At 43.2% G+C, this 25,199-nt stretch overlaps 1 protein-coding gene across 1 annotated transcript in view; it reads right to left on the reverse strand.

The window, feature by feature from the left end:
• Positions 1 to 25,199, reverse strand: part of NID1 (nidogen 1) — an 89,162-nt gene that overhangs the window by 18,019 nt on the left and 45,944 nt on the right. The window contains exons 10-12 of the mRNA XM_003410906.4: positions 21,263 to 21,388; positions 17,602 to 17,751; positions 15,945 to 16,067 (exon numbers count right to left, since the gene is read on the reverse strand). Of these exons, the coding sequence (XP_003410954.2) occupies positions 15,945 to 16,067; positions 17,602 to 17,751; positions 21,263 to 21,388 (399 nt within the window). The remainder of the gene's footprint in view (positions 1 to 15,944; positions 16,068 to 17,601; positions 17,752 to 21,262; positions 21,389 to 25,199) is intronic.

The following is a 25,199-nucleotide window of genomic DNA, read 5'->3' on the forward strand; positions in this document are numbered from 1 at the left end:
ATACTAATAAACTTTGGTCTCTACGCATTTGCCTATTCTAGATATTTCATACACGTGGGGGTCATATGATATTTGTCCTTTTGTGTCTGGTTTCACTCAGCATAGTGTGTTCAATGTCCATCCCAGTCAGAGCATGTATCAGAATTTTGCTGCTCTTTATGGTTGAAGCATTGAGTTTTATTTAAAGAACTTTTAAAATTGTTCTTAAATTGGTCCTCTTTATCACTTCAAGTTTCTTGATTACTTACACTGAGTTAAGGCCAGAGATTTTGGGGACCAAAGACCACAGGATCGGTCTACCAACATTTGTATGCTTCTCTTTAATCACATCCTAGTGTTTGGCTTGAAATTTGCCCTCTTCACTGTGCAACTCAGATCCCAAAGCAGGGAAATACTTTTGTATCTGTGAGGGATTGCTGATAGAAGACTACTGTCTGGGATAAACAACTACCCAATAGAGTTATAGCTGGAATCCCTAGGTGATGCAAATGGTTAATTCTCTTGGCCGCGAACAGAAAGGTTGGTGGTTCAAGTCCACCCAGAGGCATCACGGCAGAAAGGCCTGGCAAACCAGCCATTGAAAACTTTATGGAGCACAGTTCTACTCTGATATATGTAGGGTCGCCAAGAGTCGGCGTCAATGTGACAGCAACTGATGGATAGCTGGCTTGCACTAGCTAGGGAGTCCGCCACCATAACGTGCAGGTAGCGGCTGAAGGCAGCTCTTCAGCGTCTACAATACAGAGCAATGCCCAGGCAGGGGGGGAGTCCCCACCCTCCACTCGCTGACAGCTGAGAGCTGTATTTCAGCCAACCTGCACCACCCTGTAAGTCTTTCCCTTCCAGGCCTTCCCATGTACTGTTCCCTTTGTTACCACCTCCCCTGTACCTTCCTTCCCCAACATGAATCGATAATCAACTTTGGCACTGACTTCCTTCAGGCAGCCTTCCCAGGCTTCCCAAGGCTGGGCCTGATACCCCTCCTACGAGCTCCCAGAGCACTCTGGGCTTTCCAGCACTCTAGCTCTTCTACTTAACGGGCTGTTCTCTTGTCTGTCTCCTTGAGCCAACTCTAGGCTCTGTGAGGGAAGTAATGGAATCTCCTTAACTGTTAACTCAAGAATTGCCTACTGGGGTTGGGGTTGGCGCTGCAGACAGGAATAAAACACAAGGCCTGTTCTCAAGGAGCTCACATTGTGGAGGGAAGAGGACAAGTAAACACACAATTACAATTTGGGGGGTGGGGTAGGGGAGAATCCCACTGGTACACTGAAGAGATCTTCTCCACAAAACAGGGCGCCTAAGTGTTCTCTGTTGATGACTAGAAATGTGCTATATAGCTCTAGGGCAGGGGTCAGCAGACTTTTCCTGTGAAGGTCAAGAGCATAAATATTTTCAGCTTTGTGGGACGTAAGATCATAAGGTCTCTGTTGTAGATCATGCAGCTACAACCGCAGATGATACGTAAATGAATGAGTGTGGTTATACTCCAATAAAAACTTTTATTACAAAAAACAAGCAGGGGGCCAGATTTGGCCTGCTGGTTGTAGTTTGCCAACCCCTGCTCTAGGACATTATTAGTTACGATGGGAGAAAATATATGTATACACACACACACATCCACGACCCATCTGTCAGTTGTCACACTGTGGTGGCTTGCATTGTTGCTATAATACTGAAAATCTTCAAATACCAGCAGGGTCACCCATGGTGAACAGGTTTCAGTGGAGCTTCCAGAATAAGACAGACTAGGAAGAAGAGCCTGGTAAAGTGGAGGGCCAGCGAAGGTGAGGGAATCCGTCAATGAGATGATCTGACATGGTGGCCGAAACAATGGACTCAGCATACCAACGATCATGAAGATGGCGCAGGACCAGGCCATCTTAATTACATTAATTCTGTAATATGTGGGGTTACAATGAGTTGGGGCTAACTTGATGGCAACTGACAACAACTATATGTATGTGTGTGTGTTACATATTTCAGAGAATTTTGAGCCTGAAAATGCTTTCATTCTCAGTTCCACCACTTCTGGGGTTACCTGGTAATGTCAACAATGCTGACTAAGTTGTACCACCCTTGGCTGTAGAACAGGGATGGTTGCAGTAACTAACCTCACAGTATTATTTGAGGAGTAGAGGGTATGTGACAGCGCACACAGAGGGGACTTTAAGGTCTGCACGCCAGTGTTCATTTCTGACTGTATCTGTGCAGGGCAGACACAGTGACTTTCAGTGCGTGTGTCGCTGATGAATGTTTAAAGTACCTTTTGTCTGTGCTATCAGCTCTCATATTTGCCTCCCTAATGAGGCTGATCCCTTTATTAGAAGCAGTGAGCATGCCAGAAAAGCATTTGTTGAATCTGGCAAGGGAAAACTATGTATGTTTTTTCTTTTGTCCCAAAGGCCAACATAAAAAATATATATATTTGATGTGGGAAGAGCCAAACAAAGATATGAAAAAGCCATCTGGCTGAAAACAAAAATGTTGGGTTTTGTTTACTCTTGGACATAAAACTTGTTTACTTCCTTACTATTTTACATTTGTAGGGGGTTTTAGACTTTCCACATAGGCTGTCCCCATTCACGTATATAAGACAAATGAACAAAAAAACTTCAAAAATACAAAAAACAACAACAAACAGTTGCCATTGTCTGAGTTGACTCAGATTCATAGCATGTGTATCCACATAGAACTGTGCTCCACAAGGTTTTCAAAGGTTAATATTTTGGAAGCAGTTTGCTGGACCTTTCTTCCGAGGTGCCTCTGGGTGGACTTGAACCTCCCACACATACATATTTTATTTAATTCTCACTATAATCCTAGGAGGCAAGCAAGTATGCTTTCTAGACCAAATGAGAAAACTGAAGCTCAGAGTTACGGATGTCACCTTAGGTGACAGAACTAGTAAGTGGTACAGCTCAAACCAGAGCCTGGGTCTTTGGGTTCTTCCTCCTGCATCTGTCCATCTGTGCCTCGGATCTCTGCCACCCATGTCCCCAGTGCCCAGACGACACACACACACACATTAAACATGTCATGTCAACAATGATATACATATGTTAGCTTAACACACTCAAATGACAAAGCCTCACAGACTCTTTTTTCTGCCACAAACATTTGTATACAGAGCCATTTTTCTAGCTAAAAAAAAGGACCAGTGTTCTGTGTCCTGTCAACTAAACTTTTAAAGAAATAGTGGTTTTTCCATTTCGTGTGGCCAACGGTTTTGTCTTAATGTGGTATCTGGCCAATATACAAAATCTCAAGTAATCTAGAGTTTATAGTGTAAATTTTAAGTGCTGTATCTTGTACTTATAAAAAGGAGGAGGGGTGACCTCAATTCTGACTCAGGAAATGGAATTTCAAGTGTGTTTATGGTAAGCTGTGATATCATCAAATTTCCTGGGGTGGCTTGGCCAGCAGGCATGAGGGAGCAGCCCAGGGGCTACAGCTGGAGCCCCCTGCAGAGGGTCACAGCCCCCCCACAGAGAATTTTCCACTAAGGGCCTGGTGAATGGGGTGGGGGGAGGGTAATAAAGCCTTTCTGAGCTTGTTTTCATTTGATAAAATGATAATTTACACAAGATTCTTCTTACTCATCTTGTCTGATCTGCTCAGGCAAGGAAGCACGCAAGACTCGATATTTATCTGAGGAGTGTCAGGGAACTTGGGGTGACTTTTTTGGAGGTGGGGACAAAGGGAATGAGAGGAAAATGAAACAAAGGAAGAAGCGAGAAGCACATGGTTAATATTTCAATTTGCACTCCATTCCCTTGCCTGAATAAATATCTTTCTCTGTGTTAAATAAATGATTCTTGTAGATTCTGATAATACTCAGCAGAATCGAGGGTGGGGAGGTACTCAAGAGACGTCAAGTCTCTCTAGGAAGAGACGACATAAAGCAATGGAAGAACCTTCAGGGCTACTTAGAATGGAATTTGTTGGGGCAGGGCTGCCCCAACCTGCATGGACCCCATGTTCTCAGCAGGGGTCAGCTGCTTCTGGTGGCAATGCCGACAGAGCATGCCCTCCCAAGTACACATGTCTCGCGACATGGGGACATGGGTTTGGTGAACGATGCCTGCTCTCTGCTCAGGCCGAGACTTTTTCGGCTCACGCTGCCTCATCTCATTAGCTCCCAAATGGACACTTGCTAGTCCGAGACTGCCAAACTTCCAAGAATAGGAATTTACAAGTGAAGGAGACAATGTCAACCAGAAGTGCTATTTATTCTCCTGTTACTAAAAAAACAAAAACCAAACCCACTACAGTCGAGTTGATTCCGACTCATGGCGACCCTAAAGGACAGAGTAGAACTGCCTCCTGGAGTGCCTGGTGGATTTGAACTGTTGACCTTTTAATTAGCAGCCGTAGCTCTTAGCCACTATGCTGTAAGGTTTCCCTTGTGTTTACTAGCGGCCTACTAATAACAAGACCAGAAATCATGGTAATAATAATGAAAATCTCTCTGTTTAACTCTCCACAGAGTCCCTTCCAAACACGTGCCCACTATTCCTTACAGCACCTGGGTGGAAGAAAGATCCTGGGGGAGAGAAAGGCACTCCCAATTAGAAGAGGCAAATGGAGAGGAGAAAGCAGGTCATAAAACACCAAGAATAGAAAGTCGACTTCTAGCCTACATGTCACCTCTTTTGCCATCATGGGAAATGGCATCTTTGAGTTTTTTACTCATCGTTGTCTCCCGGTTCCCAGCTCCCAGCCTCTTCCCTAACCCTTGTAGTATAGGACTGACTTTTAAATCACTGTGCTCATTATCTTTCTCAGTTCAAGAACCCCGTGGACCCTTGGATTATTTATTTGTGTTATAAGCATTTACTAAACCTGCCATAAGCTATGGGGGCAATAGTGGTTCAGTGGCAGGATTGTTGTTCCTTCCACGTGGGAGACCCGGCTAACGGACCTCATGCACAGACAACACCCATCTGTCAGTGGGGGCTTGCATGTTGCTGTGATGCTGAACAGGTTTCAGTGGAGCTTCCAGACTAAGACAGACTAGGAAGAAAGGCCCGGTGATCTACTTCTGAAAATCAACTGATGAAAACCCATGGATCACAACAGGGAGGGTGCAGGACCAAGTCCGTGATCACGGGGATAGTACAGGACCGGACAGCATTTCCATTCCATCATGCATGGGACAGCCATGAGTCAGAGGCAGCCAACGACCATCAGCTATGAGCCAGGCACCCTGTAAGCACTAGGAAATAGAGCTAAATTGGAGAATCCTTAGAGTACACAGTCTAATGGGAAAGACGAAGACTCTGACCGTTATCACGCAGCATGTGAAGGGGTTGACAGTAGACGGACCTATGGAAAGAGAGAGAAAGAGCACCTAATCTGGCAGTGGGTGAGGTGAGGGCTCAGCTGATGCTGTGGGTGGTAAACCTGTGGTGTCCCTAATATGTGCAGCCCATGGCTTAGCCCAGCAGCCTGTGTGTTTTAGCAAACTGACTTAAGGCTGGAGGTTTTCTGACTGTGGGTGGAGGAAGGAGAAGAGGCCAAGAAATTCAAGGTACTGGTGAGAATTGTTGACAGGACACAGCCTGGGATTTAGGTTGGAGAGGACTTCCAAAAAAAAAAAGAACAGATGCAGTTGTCTTGTCAACTGATTTGGAAATGAGGCCATGTGAGAGCTATAAGAGAGGGAGGCTGTTGTCAAGAGGACTACCATGGATGTTCTGAAGCCTCTGGAGGGCCTGGTTTTTAGATCCTCCACAGCCTGACCTCACCCTACCGCCCAACCACCTCCCATTCAAATCCTAACCACCCTTCAAGGTCTAACACAAATCCTCCCCCTCCTTCCATTTTTCCTAACTTCTGTCACCTACCTGGATCTCTCCTCCTAGCCCTAGTTACCATTCATTGATTCACTAGTTGTCTCAAGTGTTCCCTTTTCCCGCCCATTTATAATGCAAACTCCTCCAGAGGAGAGGCATTACTTTTCAAGTGCAGAGCACAGGGGCAGGCACACAAGAAACATTTAACAATTGATCCTGGAAAAAAAATAATAATAATTTTTTTTTTTTGTGCTATTAGTTGGAGTCCTGGGTGGTACAAACCGTTAACGTGCAGTTCTAACTGAAAAGTTAGAAGTTTGAGTCTACCCAGAGGCACCTTGGGAGAAGAGCCTGGTGCTCTACTTTTGAAAAGTCAGGCACTGAAAACCCTGTCAAGCAGTTCTACTCTGACACAGATATAAAAGAAAAAATAAATCAGCATCAACTCGATGGAGACTGTTTTTTTTATGTTACTAGTTTTTAGTTAGCCTGGGTGCCCTGGAAGAGTGAGCTAGTTTCTCTAAACCCCAGTATCCTCACCCATTAAATGGAGCTAATCATACCACTGGTAGAAAATGGTGGAGCCAGAACATGAACTCAGCTGTCTCTGGCTCTGTGACCTGTGGTCACCCCGCTACATGATGCTGTACAGCTGCTCAGATGTCTCCTCCATGGAGCTTCATTGCTGGAAAAGACCAGAGAGGAGGATGCACCAAAGGAGACTAAAAAAGATGTGGCCGGTGATGTCAAAAAACAAAACCAAGAAGGGTAGTACGCCGGACACCAAATGATGAACATGTTTCAGGAAGGAAGGTGAGATAAATTGTGCCAAGTGCTGCTAAGAAAGGTGAGGCCTGAGATCTAATAAACTGAGGATCACTGCTGCCTTTCACTGGGGTGGTAGGAGCAAAAGCTGAACTGCAGTAGTTCAAGAGAGGATGGAGACTCTGAGAAGATGGCAACAGCAGTGGCAGCCTAGTTTTAGAATCTACTTATAGGAAGAGTAGTTAGAGAGCAAACCCAAAAACCATGGGTGACATTTACAATGATGTGCAGTGACAAGGTCATCCCATGAACCCCAAAGCAGAAGCAGGTGAGAACATACCACTGATGGCCTCAAGAGTCACCTGTATTCATGTCTTTGAGGGAGAATGCAGAGGGAAGCAACAGGGCATCTAACAGTTCTTGAATCACTGATGGGTACTTGCTAGAAAGCACAACAGGGCAGTTTGAGAACAGCAGTTGAAACTGGGAGGGTTTCTCCTTACTTCAATAGTAGGTGAGTGCAAGGGGTCAGAGGCAACGTATGAAGGGCTGGAAGAGTCTTAAAAAAAAAAAAGAAGTTGTCATGGAGTCAACTCTGACTCATGGTGACCCCACATGTGTCAGAGTAGAACTGTGCTCCATAGGGTTTTCAAGGGCTGACTTTTCAAAAGCAGATGACCAAGCCTTTCTTCTGAAGTACCTCTGGGTGAATTTGAACCTCCAACCTTTTGGTTAGCAGCTAAGCATGTTAACCATCTGCACCACACAGGGACTTTTCAAAGAGTCTAATCAAAAAACCAGATTCATCCCATCGAGTCGATTCTAACTCATAGAACCCTATGGGACAGAGTAGAACTGCTCCACAGGGTTCCCAAACAAAGCTGAAAATCTTTATGGAAGCATATTGCCACATCTTTCTCCCCTGGGGCAGCTGGTGGGTTCAAACCACTGACCTGTTGGTTAGCAGCTGAGTACTTTAACCACTGTGCAACCAGGGCTCCTTTGAAAGAGTCTAGCCCCAGTGAATTCTCAGAACTGATCTCCGTGGAAAGACCCCGCACTGAGGAAAAACTGCTGGAAGTGAAATAAAAATTAAGCAGGATGGGGATAACAGAGACAAGGAAAGAAGAAGGGGAACAGAGCCAAAACTCTCAAAAGCAAGTTGAAAAATATTTAAACACTTTGACAAAAGAACAAAGAAGAACTCTCTGAAGTTAGAAAACCTCTCTGAATTGATTCTCCTTCTAAAATTTCTGGAAAACTAAATTCATATAAAAATGAGCAACAGAAAAATATGGAGGTCAAATGCCATACAAAATTAATATAAGAAAGAGAACAAGGAGTAGAATAATAACTCTACAGGCAATGAAAGCTTGCCTTTAAGACATGCTAATAGAACAGATAAGACTGTAACCTTCTATTTCAAAATAAACAAAAAGACATTAAGAAAATGATCTAAGACATGAAAGAACAAAATAAATCAGAATTCAAAAAACTCAGAAATGATCTCTAAAATCTATAGGAAAATCCAGCACCTCTACAACAAAAAGGCAAATAATCCAATTAAAAAATGGGCAAAGGATATCAACAGACACTTCACCAAAGAAGACATTCGGCGGGCTAAAAGACACATGAGGAAATGTTTGTGATTACTAGTCATTAAAAAAAAGAGGAATACAAATCAAAACTACAACGAGATATCATCTCACCCCAACATTACTGGCATGAATCAAAAAAAAAAAAAAACAGAAAATAACAAATGGCTGGTGAGTTTGCAGGGAGATTGGAACTGCTATGCACTGCTGGTGGGGATCCAAAATGGTATAACCATTTTGGAAAACAATATAGCGCTTCCTTAAAAAGCTAGAAATAGAAATACCATATGATCCAACAATCCTACTCCTAGGAATGTATCCTAGAGAAATAAGAGCCATCACATGAATAAACATATGGACACCCATGTTCACTGCAGCATTATTCACAATAGCCAAAATATGGAAACAACCTAAGCGCCCATCGACAGATGAATGGATAAACAGACTATGGTGCATACACACAACAGAATACTATAAAAGGATAAAGAACAATGATGAATCTATGGAACATCTTCCAACATAGATGAATCTGGAGGGCATTATGCTGAGTGAAGTAAGTCAATTACAAAAGGACAAATACTGTATTATAAAAATTCATGAAAAGGCTTACACACAGAAACAATCTTTGACGGTAACGAGAGAGGGAAGGGGTGGGGAGGGAAAAACACTAACTAGACAATAGATAAGTGGTAACTTTGGTGAAGGGTAAGACAGTACACACAATACTGGGGAAGTCAGCACAACTTGACCAAAACAAAGCCATAGAAGCTTCATAAACATATCCAAACTCCCTGAGGAACTGAGTTAGTGGGCTGACGGTTAGGGACCATGGTCTCGGGCGCCATCTAGCTCAATTGGCATAATTTATAAAGAAAAGGTTCTACATCCTACTTTGGTGAGTAGTATCTGGGGTCTTAAAAGCTTGGAAGCGGCCATCCAAGGTATGTCCACTGGTCCCACCCCGTCTGGAGCAAGGGAGAATGAAGAAAACCAGAGACACAAGGGAAAGGTTAGTCCAAAGGACTAATGGACCAAAACTAACATACCCTCTACCAGACTGAGCCCAGCACAACTAGATGGTGCCCAGCTACCACCACCCACTGCTCTGAAAGGGATCACAATAGAGGGTCCCAGGTAGAGCAGGAGAAAAATATAGGACAAAATTCAAAACCATAAAAAAAAGACCAGAGGTACTGGTCTGAGAGACTGAAGAAAACCCAAGACTATGGCCCCCGACACCCTTTTAACTCAGTACCGAAGTCATTCCTGAGGTTCACCCTTCAGCCGAAGATTAGACAGGCCTATAAAACAAACAATAACACACGTAGTTCAACCATGTATATGAGACTAAATGGGCACAGCAGCCCAGGGGCAAGGACAAGAAGGCAGGAGGGGACAGGAAAGCTGGACAAATGGAAATGGGGAACCCAAGGTTGAGAAGGGGAGAGTGTTGAGACGCTGCAGTGTTGATAACCAATGTCATGAAACAATATATATATTAATTATTTAATGAGAAACTAATTTGCTCTGTAAACTTTCACCTAAAGCATAAAATAAAATAAAATAAAAAGCAAAAACCCTCAGAAATGAAATGACAGAATTCAAGGAACAGTAAAAATAAAAGAAAAAAAATCACTTCAGAAATGAAGAGTAAACTAGAAGGAACACAAAAGTGAATAAACATAACAGGTTACGCTTTAAGAGAATTAGAAGGTAGAAATGAGGAAAGTGTTTTAAAACAAAAATAGTCTAGAAAAATTATTGGACTTTTAAGAGTAAAAACAAAATTCTTTGGGCGTCTAAGTAAAAAGGGAGGAATTACCTTCAGGTTATCATTAGAATGTTTGACCACTATGTTTTACAGCATAAGAATACTCAAGATACTCAAGAAAAGAAAATGTACACCAAGAAATACTGTTTCTATGAGCCCTTCCTGAGAAATCTACTAGAGAACAAGTTTCTAACAATCAAGTAACTACAGAGACATTGACATAAGGAATGCTACCAAAAAAACCAAACCAAACCAAACCCATTGACGTCGAGTCGATTCCAACTCATAGTGACCCTACAGACAGAGTAGAACTGCCCCATACAGTTTCCAAGGACTGCCTAGTGGATTCGAATTGCCGACATTTTGGTTAGCAGCTGTGGCTCTTAACCACTACACTACCGAGGTTTCCAAGGACTGCTAAGAAGCATTAAATATACAGTTACTTGTTGAAATAAACTAAAACAAAAAACTAGAAACCCAAGCCCATTACTGTCAAGTTGATTCTGACTCACAGCAGCTCCATGTGTTAGGAAAACTGAACTCCATAGAGCTTTCTTGGCTGAAATCCTCACAGAAGCAGATCACCAGGTTTTTCTTCTATGGCACTACGGGGTGGGTTTGAACCGCCAATCTTTAGGTTAGGGGTCCAGTGCAAAACTGTCTGCACCACCCAGGGAGCTTGAACTAAGACTAAATAAGGATTAAATGAGAGAGAATATAGATGACATGGTTACATGGTCAGTCAGTGCAGATAAGAGTATAACTATAAACAAACAAACACAGTTTTCAGAGTCAACTCCCACTTATGGTGACCCCTGTGTGTCAGAGGGGAGGGTGTGGAGAGCAAATACAAAATGTTTTTTAACTATTTTCAGAAACTACATTGGTGGTGGCAGCGTTAGTATTGTCATTCTGAGACTGTTGTCTGTGTAGTGTGGGATAAATGAGTAATCATGGTATAGTCTATTTCTTATTTCCTGTGCCTCTGACAACCAGGATTTGGGGAGTGAAGAAAGGAGACAGGGATTTAATCTAGAAGAAGTTAAAGGAAAACCCTGTGTTTGAATTGGAAATATCAATATAAACTCATAAGGCAGTCCTAGCTCTGTGCGAGCATCCCTAGTACTTAGACTGTGGCCCTGCCATACCATTTCCCACAAAAGAAACCAGGGCTTCTTGGAGAAATGGCTAGTGTCAGTTCTGAGGCAGGAAATACACACTGTGAGCCTAGCACACCTTGCCACATCAAGAATTACCCATTAGAGACAGAAACGGTAAATATGCAGGATAGAGGAGACAATACAGGAAGGGCAATTTCATCTCAGATAAAAACATTAATGTTGACTGAAATCTTATGATTTGTAACTTTTATTTAACTTATAAATTTGTTTTGATTTCATAGCTATGTAAGAAGTTGACAACTAGTTTTATCTATAGTGAAGAAAATAATCCAAGCCAACACTGGAGGCCTTAAGACTGTTTTTCTTTTTAAAAGGGTTTATATGTTACTCGGAAACCCTGGTGGCGTGGTGGTTAAGTGCTACGGCTGCTGACCAAAGGGTCAGCAGTTCAAATCCGCCGGGTGCTCCTTGGAAACCCTACGGGGCAGTTCTACCCTGTCTCATAGGGTCGCTATGAGTCGGAATCGACTCGACGGCACTGGGTTTCATTTTTTGGTTTGTATGTTACTCAATTTTGAGGAAAGACTGCTATGGAAAATTCTTTTATATAGAGTTCAAGAAAACTTTTTGTAAACTAGGAAATTATTCAGGCCTCGTGTTCCTTACTTATAAACAAAGTAGATAACTTAGAGAATTTCTAGACCCCTTTCAGCTCTGTGTAGAAAATTCAAGTTTTCTCACATTGAGTGTGCTTGAAATAAAACATGAACAACAGAAGCATAACAAACAAAAAGTATAACACGCTAAATTGGTCTTTAATTTTCTTTCCCTTAAGTAATATCATCCTAAATGTTTTCCTCTCTCCTTGCAGCTCTACTTTCTGAAGTCTTTAATTATCCTTCTTCTCTCTAAAGGTATACAGTGCACAACTAGTTACTGTGCGCTGGTAAGTGTAACTGGTGCCAAGCGTAAAAAGAAGTGATCAAACATTCACTGGCTTGGTATTTGCCGCTGAGGATGAGATTTTACATCTCTAGCCCAGGACTTTTAATATCCCTCTTTGATCCTCTAATATCCTAAACTACAAAAATCTAGCCAATTACACTGCCTCAGAAGTTGCCCAGGCAAGATGAGTGGCTGTGGTAACCAGTCTCCAAGATGGCTCTACATCCTGGTATTCACAAACTGCTGTACTTCCTTCTAGCATTACGAAAGGGTTGATCTGTGACTAAGAGTATACGGGTGAAGTGACAGTATGTCACTTCCAAAATTAGGTTATAAAAGACTGTGGCTTCCATCATGAAGATACTTAGGCAGATCCAGAAACTGAGATACTCAGTTCAGTATCTGTGTGCAACTGGGGCCTGCTAAGAATCATGTAAGTCCTTCAGCCCCAGTGAACTGTAGAGAAGATCACAGCCACGGCCGACATCTTGACAGCTAAGCCACTCCTGAATTCCTGACCCACAGAAACTGTGAAAGGAGTTGCTAAATTCTGGATAATCTGTTAGGCAACAGCAGATAACTAATATAGTGGCTTTCAAACTTTCTGACTATGACCCACAGAAAGAAGTGCATTTATTTGGAAACCCAGAACACACAAGTGTACACACTTGCGCATACACAAATATGCACTTCCCCATGCACACATACAAGCTCATATGCAAGTATTGCTTCATGAAACAATACTTATTCTTACCACATATGACGCACTCTGATATTTTCTTGGCTATTGTTTCCTATCTCATTCCATTTAAAAGAAAATGATAATGGTGATCCATTAAACTGATTTCACAATCCATATGTGGGTTGTGGGGAGGAGTGTGTGTGTGGGGGCGGAGCATCATTTTTTTTCTGTTTTACCCATCATGGGGTGATGCTGCAGCTGCCATGACCTTAACTGACTCACCTTCAAAGCAAGTCTAGTTTTGTTTTCTAAACTCTTTCTGTCTGTATACAGTAGGTTCCAAATAGTGCTTGCTGTTTGACCCTGTGCTTCACTACAGTTGGAAATAGGATTGCTGATGACATTACAAATTATTTTTCTCTCTGTAATGGTTAATATTTTAGTCGTGCAAAATTAGAAAAATATGAAAAAACTTCTATATTCAGATTGCAGCTAAAAAGTAAAACATGAGAAATACAAGCCCCTTGTGTAACCTTCCCCAACCCCAGCTCCCTCTCTCCCACTATGGAAGCGATCTCTATCCTTGAATTTTTCTTATCCCCATGCACATATTTTATAGTTTTCTTCTCTCTCTCTACATAAAACCCAAAACTTATTGCCATGGAGTCGATTCTGACTCATAGCAGCCCTATAGGCCAGAGTAGAACTGCCCCACTGGGTTTCCAAAGAGTGGCTGGTGGATTCCAACTGTCGACCACCAGGGCTCCTGTACATACATAGCTATGAGAATAAGCCTGCCTGTACACACATAGGTAGGTTTATTCTCATACAGATTTAAGCTTTTTTAGAAATGGCCTCATACTGCATATGCCTTTCATAACTTTTTGTTGCTCAACATTGTGTTTTTGAGATTTCCCATTAACTCCACCTCATTCATTTTAACTGCTGTACATTATTTCAGTGTATGAATGGATCTAAAGCCATTTGTCCATTCCTCCTGTGGATGGCCATTCAGATTTTTTTTTCTTACCAACAGTACTTAATGAACATTGTTACACACTTCTAGTGCACGTTCTCCCCTGGGCATATAACTAAGTTTGGAATTTTTTAAGAGAACAGGATTAAATACATAAACAACCCTTGCAAGTAGCTATGATTGCTTTTATTTCTGCCCCATCGTTACATCCTAGCCTACAGGCCTGGCCTCTTTCTGTTTAGTAAACAGAGCCAAAAAGAGGGGGCGAGAAGTCAGGTTAAAAACACACACACACAAAAAAAAATGAAACAGCTGCTTCTTTTTGAACTGGAGATGTGAAACAAGCCAAAGGAAATAATGAACTTTAGTCATTTTTAATAGCTGCTGGAATGTCTTGACTCGAATTATCATTGTTTTGTTGTTAGGTGCCGTTGAGTCGGTTCTGGCTCATAGCGACCCTACGTACAACAGAACAAAGCACTGCCAGGTCCTGCGCCATCCTCAGAATCCTTGCTGTGCTTGAACCCATCGTTGCAGCCAATGTGTCTTTCTCTACATAACCTGCCTGCCAGATACCTATGGGCGGAGCCAGTTTTTACCCATAATTTCATGAACAAAAGGTGGGCCTGCTGGGGCTCATCTAACTCGGAGGTTGGCAAACTTTTTCTGAAAAGGGCCAGATAGTAAATATTTTAGACTTTGTAGGCCTATGAATAAGCATGGCTGTGTTCCAATAAAACTGCACAAAAACAGGTGCTGGGCCAGACTTGGCCTGCAGACTGTGGTTTGCTGACCCCTGACCTAAACTGAAGAAAATAACTTTTGGTCTCAAAACCAAAAAAAACCAAACCCATTGCCTTCAAGTCGATTCCAACTCATTGCAACCCTATAGGACAGAGCAGAACTGCCCCATAGGGTTTCCAAGGAGCGCCTGGTGGATTCAAACTGCCAAGCTTTTGGTTAACAGCCATAGCTCTTAACCACTACGCTGCCAGGTTTTCCAGTTTACACCAGCAGCATGTAATTATACCACAAAATTCAAATTTCAATCTGATTATTTTTCTCCTTTTAGACCAGTAACTACCCTTGAAAAAAAAAAACTGGTAATACCCAATCCTGGCGAAAATGTAGATAAATACTTTGATACACTTCAGGAAGGCATGAAAATTGGTTCATTTACTTCTTCAACAGCTATAAATAGCTGTCAACCCCACCATGTGTCACATACTCTTCTGGGTACTGGGGACATAAAAATAAAATGCATATGCACCCAGTCCTCAGGGCACTCAGGTTACTGAAGGGGACAGACACTTAACAGTTATTAACTATTTCGAAAAAGTGCCAAAATGATAACTTCCATTTATCTCTTACTGATAACATTTATAATGGCATGAATATATCTGGCCAACAACGGGAGCAGTGATTAAAACTACATGGCTCTATTGGCTAACTCTAGACCAAGGTGTCAATATATTCCTAGGGTCGTGTCGGGATACGATACGGTGCAGTGTAGAGGAAAGAATACACGTTTGGGGTCTATTTAACAGACCTAGGCCTGAATCTTCATTCTAGCATTTACTACCTGTGGGACCTTGACCAGGCTTTTACCCTTTAAGTTTTCAGCATCTTCCTGTGTAAATGGAGATAGTAATAGCACTTACCTTAAAAAGACTATGATGAGCGTTACATGAAATAGCATATGTAAGTCCCCCAGCACATTGCGGCTTCTGCATAAATGGCAGCTATTTATATCCATTCATTCAACAGCATTTACTGAGTGCCTCCTATGTACCTGGACTCATTCCAGAGACTGCCTAAGGGCTATCATAATCCTTCTGGTCTAAGAGCTATCACTCAAGTCTCTGATCAGTAGACTACTTTACAAGTTGCATAAATCAGGTCAGGTATAGCAAATAATATAGAGAATTCTGTGGGGTCTTCAGTCACCAGTGGCCTTTCACCCTCATGCCCCACCCAAGTGTATTCTCCATAACTCTCAGGAACCACTGCTTACCCAGAACTGCTTGCTCAAGACACAGCCCCTCCAGGATGACCAGACGCCAGGCTGCCAGCACAGTGATGCCCATGTGAAGGGCTCCCTCTGGAGTTGTACAGTGCACAGCCTGTGGGGCACTATGCTGCAGCCTGTGTTCTGGTTGCCTGCCTTGACAACTCTTAGAACCTTCCACGGAGCTCCCATGTTCCCACCTCCCCTCCCCTCCCAGGGCCATGCACTCAATACTTATGGACATGGCAATGGGTTACCAACTCCAAGCCTCCCCTGACCTTACCCCCAGGCATGCAACGGAAGCCATCTCCCTGGTAACCAGGCTTGCACTGGCACGTGAAGGAGCCTGGAGTGTTGTAGCAGAAGGCATCAGGGTGACATCTGCTCGGCTGGCACTCATTCACATCTGCAAAACAGCAACCAGGCCCAGGGACAGTGAGGTTTCTTCTGAAATTCACAGTTAACAGAACAATTTAAGTCACTTGCCCAGCTCTATGGGAACCTGTTTCTGATCTGGGAATGGTGACTCAGAACTCACTAAACATCAAATGGAGCCCTGGCGGCATAGCGGTTAAGAGCTCAGCTGCTAACCAAAAGGTTGGCAGTTCGAATCCACCAGCCACTCCTTGGAAACCCAGTGGGGCAGTTCTACTCTGTCCTGTAGGTTCGTTATGAGTCAGAATTGATTTGATGGCAAGAGGTTTGAAACATCAATTATCAAGGCACTAATCCCCAATTTCTCTCTATTGAGATTACAAATGTGCTTCGCTTCAATGATTAAGTTTTTCATGAAAAATCAAATTTGCAAAAGGAAAAAGAGAGGATTCCCCTGACTTATAAAATGATCCCTGTGGTGCCTGCGCATGATGGAAAAACTTCAGATGAGAGAAAATTCACATATTTAATAATGAAGAGAAACTACCTGAGAAATTATAATCTTAGAAAAGTTTGTACTTTTCAGAAATACTCTATTATATTACTGTTGTTCTTAACCGCCATGGAGTGGCCCCTGGCTCACGGTGACCCCACGAACAGCGTAATGAAATGTTACATGGTCCTGTGCCCTTCCCATGATCAGTTAGGGATCAGGCCATTGTGATCTATAGGGTTTTTGTTGGCTGATTTTCAGAAGTAGATCACCAGGCCTTTCTTCCTGGTCCATCTTAGTCTGGAAGCCCCACTGAAACCTGTTCAGCATCATAGCAACACGCAAGCCTCCACTGACAGACAGGTGGAGGCTGTGCATGAGGTACACTGGATGGGAACTGAACCCAGTTCTCTAGCATGGAAGGCGAGAATTCTATCACTAAATCCCATTGTTCCCACTCTATTGTATAATATTAAGTCATTCTGCAAATCAAGAGGCCTGGAGAATTGTGTTCACAGGTTATCCTACCTAAAATTAAAATTTGCTTTAAGAGTAGCCAGATGGCCAATGTTGAGTTGATCCCAGATCCGGAAGGTTCTCTGCAGTCACTTACTCAGTAATGGACTTTGTTTTTTTAGAAGAGCAGATTAGAGCAGGCCAATTGAATGACTATATATATATATATATAAGATATATAGTTAATATATATCTTAGTAAATAAAAGAAATAAAAGGCTGGACTTCAAGATCCATGCATGTAAGGACTGTTTGTATTTTAAAGAAAAACAAACAGCATCCTCAGTTCCTAGCATCGAACAAGTGTCTAACTGCTGCCTGAACAAGTCACATACAACAAAGCAGTAGGGGAGGCCAACTGTCTTCACGATTGAGAACAGGCTCCAAAAGAAAGTGTATAGTTCAGACTAAAAGAGAGAGAGATAGAACGCAGCCCATTCACCCAATAGAGTGAGGATTATCTGGTAGTGAGCAGGTAAGGAATATAGGAGAGTTACCACATGGGGGACTTTCCAGGCCCGTTTTTTGGTACAGGGAGGATTAGCGTGAGCACCCACCTTGACAGGCCCGGCCATCCCCGGAGAAGCCTGGCAAACAAGAGCAGCTGTAGGAGGAGCCTCCAGTGTAGATGCACTGGGCCCGCTGGGGTATATCACAGTCGTGGAGGCCACTTGTACAGTAGTTGATGGGGCGCTGGTCTGCAACAGCTTCAGAAAAAAAGGTCCACATACGATGCAGTGTGAGAGAAAGTCCTGTGAGCAGGCCCAGCGAGCTCCCACCACACCAATGGTTTAGTCCACTAGGCTCTCTAAACAAGGACTGTGCCCTGCCCCCAGATTCCCAGTCTTCAGCCCCGCTCACCACTGGTCTGGCCCAATGGCTTTCATTTTGTGTCCTCCCACCTGGATTCTGACTCTTGCTATTTTTGTAGACTAACACTGCGGTTGGCTTTTCAGCCTGGCTTCCAATCTCAGACCCCCGGGCTCCGTCTCAGGCCATTCTCCATACCCAGTCCCATAACAGGTCCCCAGGATCCAACTCCCCTTCACTCTGGACGTGGATTTGGAACATCTGCAGATGTACACACTCCCTACGGCAACTGTATTAGTACAGAGTTTGAAGTAATTGAGCCTTTGGAAAGGTGTCTCCTAGCCTTTTCCACTTTTTACAGGTAGAATACTCACTATGAATGTCTAAGCCAAAATCACCCACTTCCCACTAAGAAGAAGAAAGATAACTTCTCCATGGCAGTGACAGGGTGTGGTGGAAAGACTGTGGGCCTTTGGGGACCAGCCCCGGGTTTACACCAGGTACACTGTGTCAGCCACATAGCCTTGGGAAAACCATAAAACTTCCGGGAGCCCCACGTCCCTCCTCTGTCAAACAGGAATGACTTCCAGCATACTAAGCAGTGAGGCACAACTTCTGGCCCCACCTATTCAATTAATGGAAGCTGCATGGATGGATAAAAAAAAAAAAAAAAATTTTTTTTTCTTCTGCATGGATGGAATGCAGGAGGAAAGGCTTAGAAAGTAGAGAAAATTCGCTTCAAAATGGGAAATAAAAAGACTGTAAGTTGGGTTTAACTTTTCTACTTCCTTCATTCCTAAAGAGAATCCTAGAAAAAGAATGTACCCTATCCCAGGGCAGTCAGACCCAGAGCTATCACAGTGGTCAGAGAGATACACGTGGAGGCAGGTCAAATAGTGGGCTGGGAATAGCAGAATGAGGCGACATGGGAAAGGATGGAGATGCAAGAGGAAGAAGGACAAACCAAGGGAAATCCATCTCAGGGCTGTGTCCACTCAGAGGGGCCATCTATGTCTTCACACAAAGGTGACTTTCAGGCAAGCTGAAGCCCATCTTTCCTTCATGCCAACGTATTTTGCATGTTCCAATTAATTGTAAAAGTTTGCCTCCAGTGGAAAAGAGAACGCCGCAGGTTTATGGAAAATATCAAGTATAGAAGCCTCCTTGGTAATGGACTAACAATCCAGGTAGACAGATAACTACCCCTGACAAGCCCACATGCCCAGCATGAGCTCCTAGCCCACCAGGGCTCAAGCAGAGTTCCTTGCAGTTGGCTGGGGACAGAGTCAGCTTCATAAACTGTTGGGATTCTTTCCTCATCCTTCCTTCTCTGACTCAGAGGAAAACCTTCCTAGTCTAGACTTCCAAAGTAGGATACTATCTTAACAAGGAATTCCAGGAGAGGTAAGACTGACGAGTGGCAGAGCCAGAGTTACTTGTCTGAATGCATTTAGGCAGACTTGGTTTTACAGTTAACCATCTCTCTGTGCAGTACATCTGAAAGGAGTCTATTAAACAGGGAAGAGCTGAGTGGGATGAAATGGCATGGGGTCAACAGGCAGCAGAAGGATCAGGAAACTGCATGATGCTAGACCTGAGAGGAGCTTAATGATCATCCAGTGGTTTCCACACTTGTTTTTGAGCAATGGAACCTATTTTTTTCAAAATCTTATTCAGAATTTGATATACAAGAAAATGCAAGGCTGGAAGTAGGGGCTAAAGGACAAGAGCCTACCCATTGGCTGCCCTGTATTTTCCTTTGTAGCCCCCAGAGGCACATTCAAGGGTTCCATGGGACACCATAACTGAAAAATAAATGACCCAGCCCAATCATCCCATTTTCCAGATGAAGAACTGAGGCCCTGAGGGGTTAAGTGTCTTCCCCCAGTCAAATGTCTGGAGTGGACTTTCCCACACCACCTGTCTTGCACACCACTCTGACCCTCCCAGGCCAGCAACCCATCCTGAGGACAGCCTGCCTCACACACCTGACCCAAGACGAGTCTCAGTGACTCCACCTCACCACTCAAGGAGCACAGCACCCACCACCCAAGGTTGAACCGAAATGCAATGCTAGTGGAGCACTGCCATGGGACGTCTACGTCTGAATCTCCAACCCTCAAAAGGCAGAGAAGGAAGTCAGGCTGAACACACACAAGTAGATGCTCTTTACTGAAATCTGAAATCTCAACTCTGTGAAAAGGCGACTGGCCTCCCTCAGCTCGCAGATGTTTGGGTCACACTCAAAATATGAGAACTGCCTGTTCCCTCCAGCCCTCCAGAAACCACCTCATCCCGTGACCTTGGTGGCTTCACTTGAGCTTCAAGACAGAGCAAAGAGAAAGCATGCTACGGTTGAGTAAACAGTGAGGAAGGGATAAAGGGATGGCTCACGGATATTGTAAAAGAGGAATCTGATTTAAATTTGGAAGAAATGCTGAGCTCAGATGTCCCGTCCACGCACTGTCCTCCAGACCTGGAAATCTCCAAGAATCTTTGAACTTAAAATTCTTAGAGCCAACAGATCCATGTGCAGCAGTAGGAAAAAAAGAAAAACTTGAAACAATCTGGCTCTTGTGGTTGGGGCACCACCACCAACCGCCATCATCACCATCATCATCAACCAAAAGCATAGTTAGCTTAATTAACAGCATCAATTTACCTCAATAAGGCTAAGAAGTTATGGTACTCCCCACAGCTTGAAAAATAAAGTCCATACATAGAACGCCTCCAAATGGAGTTTTAGTTGTAAATGAGGTAGAATTCAGTCCAAGGCAGGTAATGACACAAGTGTCTATCACAATAAACGCTGGGTGCCAGCACCTGGATATATAGCACCTGGAGATGCGTCAAATACAACGCTTTGCCTTAAGTTACTAACATTAACAAAATTCCACCTACTGAGTATTTAATTGTATAGAAGGCTGTGCTAGAAAGAATTCTAGCTGCAACATTGAAGGTTTAAAAAAAAAATCGAACATATGAAGCAATTAATGTGAACAAGAAAAAGGAGGCTTCCTCCAGTCCTCTCAGTATGAATCCCAAGGCCGCTAATTATAAGGAGAAATAAGCCTTATTGTTTTAATAGCTATTAAAGGTATAATGAAAATAATTAAAAAGAGTTTTAGAAGAAATGAATGTAAGGCAAATGCTTGCAAGCCTGTTAAAACAGAACAGGTGGGGTGACGGTAGTCTTCGTGTAGGTAGTAACATTGCTTGTTCCTTTAACTTTCCATCTGCTTGGAGGACAGAAGTTAAGTCTGATTCCTCTTTGTAAACAGCCCTCCCCAAGGGCAGAACTGGTACCTTTATCTCAATCTGCTGAATTACCTGGGAGAGTACCATTTAGACAGGAATTAATACATACCATATGAATAAACATTTTGAAAAGTTATCTAGGCAACTTACCCACACACGTTCCCTCGTCAGAAAACCGGTAGCCCTCCTCACACTCGCAGCGGAAGGTTCCGGGGTGATTATTGCAGATTGCGTGTCTTCCACACACCAAGGGCTGCTCAGAACACTCATCGATATCTGCAGCAAGTTAAAAAAAAAAAAAAGCAGGCTTTTTTAAACATATTCAGACTTCACTGAATATAATAAAGTGGAAAGCAAATTATCTCTGAGAAGAGATCAATTTTAAAACAAAATTTCCTATGTTCCAAAAGTATGCTAAGATTTTTTTTTTTCTGTGCATAACTTTGTTGAAAGAGAGCTCCCAAGGCCTTCTTCCTAAATATGTGTGTGCTCTGCTACCCACCTCCATGTCTCCCAAGCTAGGTGAGGAGCCTGCGACCCACAACAAGAGCCATGAACATCAGATCAGCAAACACATGTGAGAAGGATGGAAAGACAAGTATCCGGACTTTGAAGAAGGTTCCTAAACTGGAGAGCATATTTAAATATGACTACTATTATTTGGGGAAACGCTGGTGGTATAGCAGTTAAGAGTTCAGCTGCTAACTAAAAGGTTGGCAGTTCAAATCCACCAGGTGCTCTGTGGAAACCCAATGGGGCAGTTCTACTCTGTTCTAGAGGGTTGCTATAAGTCAGAATTGACTTGACGGCAGTGGGTTTTGGTTTTTGGTATTGTCACTTGGAGCTCTGGTGGCACAGTGGTTAAGAGCTCGGCTGCTAACCAAAAGTCGGCAGTTCAAATCCACCAGTTGCTCCTTGGAAATCCTATGGGGCAATTCTAGTCTGTTCTATAGTGTTGCTATGAGTCAGAATTGACCCGACGGTAACAGGTTTATTTTTATTTAGGAGCCCTGGTTGTGCAGTGGTTAAGCACTCGGCTGCTAACTGAAGGGTCGCTGGTTCAAACCCACAAGCCACTCCATGGGAGAAGGACTTGGCGGTCTGCTTCTGTAAAGATTACAGCCTTGGAAACACCGTGGGGCAGTTCTACCCTGTCCTATAGGGTCACCATGAATTGGAATCACCATGGCAACTAACAATAACATTGTTAGAAAAGGAGTCCCTCGGTGGCACAAATGGTGAAGCATTCAGCTACTAACCAAATTGTCGGCAGTTCAAACCCACCTAGAGGCGTCTCAGAAGAAAGGCCTGGCAATCTACTTCTGAAAGGCCACAGCCTTGAAAACCCTATGGAGCAGTTCTCTGCATACATGGGGTCACCATGAGTCAGAATCGACTCAACAGCAACTGGTTGGGTTTGGTTTTGGTTTATTGCGGGAAATATTACCTTTCTCCAATTACAGTTACAAAGTTGAACGATTTAAAACCAAATTGTGTAATTTTTAATGCTGTCTAGAGCTTACTGGACTAAAAGGAAATCCATTAACTCAAAATATTGTGAACGATCTAGTAGGGTGATATCCTTTCATATGACAATACTATAGCCATCGACCACGGGATAATGCAGAGCAAAAAAGATAGATTTGGAGTTCTACATGCCTAGGTTCAAACCATGCCTCCGTCAGTCACTAGCTGTGTGATCTTTTCCTCCCCCTCTAATGGTTATTGTCTTTACATAATCATATTATATAAAGCAAATGCTCAGCACTGCCTATGGCTGGCTTAGCTCTCTGTCACTGTGGCCAGTTCCACTAGCAACGTGTACTTCTACTGTCTTATGGGAGTCTCTGTAGCTATGCGGGAGTCCCTGGGTGGTGCATATGATTAGCAGCTAAACTGCTAAGGTTGGAGGTTTGAGCCTACCCAGAAGTGCATCAAAAGAGAGGCCTGGTGATCTACTTCCAAAAAGACAGCACTTGAAAATCCTATGGAGCACAGTTCTACTCCGACATACATGGGGTTGCCATGAGTTGGAATTGACCCAACAGTAACTGGTTTGGTACCTATGTAATCTTGGGCAAGTTACGTCACTACTCAGCCTCAGTTTCCCCATTGGTAAATATGAATAATAATACTTATCTTGAGTATTATAGGATCACAGACAATGAACGTAGGACAGAAGAGTACCTAGTATGCTCAAGAAACATAGTTATTATTATAATTATTGGGATTCACCCTACACTACCAGCCGTGGTGACGGATGTGGCCGATTCTGGGAACACATCTCTCTGATGGCCGCTAGGCTTTGGGAGCCAGTCTATGGTTACCGACTACAGCAAGGCTTGTTGGCCGAGCCAAGAAACTGAGCTAGCCTGTCATTACCCTGGGATTACCTGTTCACTAATGGGTTAAAATGAACACATTACATGAGGTCCCTCCCATGCCAAGCTCATGCTCAGAGTGTACACAGTTACTTCTGGAATTTCTAAAACCCTGAGATATGTGAGGAAGATTTCACAACAGCTGAGACTACACAACTCCCCTCCTCACCATACCACACCATGCTTTTTGTGAAGCTTTCACATTTGGGAGATAAAGCTCCATGTGCCCCCTTAGATGATCAGCCTAGCCAGTCCCTTTACTGGAGAAACAAATGCTTATTGGAACAACATCGTACAGAACAAACATTTTTGCCTCATCAGGCCCATAATTTGCCCTTTACAGAGGCAAAACCCCAAACCAAATGGTATTCAGCTTTTTGAAAGTATACTGAAATGTGTGTTTCTGTGAAATGTTTAAGACCCAAGATCTAGACAAGAGGCACAGCTGAAAGATTCCAGAACAGAGTTCCTCCCAAAGCAGTTGGAGCTGGAGGGAGACGTTCATCAAGTGTGGACTGCGGTGCTCCAATCTACCAGCTGCTGCTCTGACAACATGGGAGAAAGAGCCCGTTCTGGCTTCCGCTGTCTCTCACACCACAAATCTCAGAGGACATTCCCTGCACAGATGCTTTGGATACCATGTACAGACTGCAGGGTTCCCTGACTCAGACATGACTGCCAAAGTATAACAGCACACAGCAGCAGTTTTCAATCAAGGGGACAAAGCCAAATCACCAGGGGAAGTTTTTCAAGCTCTAGTCTCTCTAATATGGAGAGGGAAGCTATGTGTTTTGAAAAAGTTTTTTTTTAGTGATTAGGAGCACACTCTTCCCTCATGCTCTACCTGGAAAGCCAATGGCAAATAGGGTCTCAGGGTCCATGAGGTGCAGGCAGGGTGGTCCCTAGCCCAACCTGCACCTCTGTGCAGGTCTACACATGTACACCATGCTGGAAGACACCTTTTATTTAGAGACAAGACCCTACCAATGTCTCTGCTAATATCTCATGGTCCTTGCAGTTTGGAAGTTTTTCCTAATGTCTAATTCAAATCCTTCCTTCTGTAAATAAAGGAGCCCTGTTTGCACAGTGGTTAAGAACTTGGCTGGTAACCAAAAGATTGGCAGTTCAAACCCACCAACCGCTCCACAGGAAAAAGAAGTGGCAGTCTGCTTCCATAAAGACTACAGCCTTGGAAGCCCTATGGGGCAGTTCTACTCTGTCCTATAGAGTCACTATGAATCAGAATCGACTCAACGACAACAGGTTTTTGTTATCTCTCATAAAATAGCACAGTCTCTGCTTGAAAATTATTATAACTATTATTCAATATCTGGTCAACCTCTTCTCTGCAAAGAGATTTCCTTGTCACATAAATCACCCTCTGACTCAGAAAATCCTGGATTGTTCTTAAAATTACTACTTCCCCTTCACTGAAAACACAATAAAATATTATTTAAAAGAATTACCACTTCCTTTTTGTCTTTTTTCGGAGTGACTACTTTTCCCACATTTTCAACAACTGTTTAAGTTTCTCCAGTTTGTCTCTTTTATCAAAGGGCAGACTCTTTAAGGAAAAGAGTCTCATTATTAGTTTGTTAAACACCTTGAGTGTAATCAAAAAACACTCCGTAAGAGATTAACCAACACTCTCTCTAATGACTCCAAATTGAGAAATACAGGGAGGCCATCCTGAGCTCTGGGATTCA

Source organism: Loxodonta africana, chromosome 25, assembly GCF_030014295.1.
Source record: "Loxodonta africana isolate mLoxAfr1 chromosome 25, mLoxAfr1.hap2, whole genome shotgun sequence".
Taxonomy (NCBI): Eukaryota; Metazoa; Chordata; class Mammalia; order Proboscidea; family Elephantidae; genus Loxodonta; species Loxodonta africana.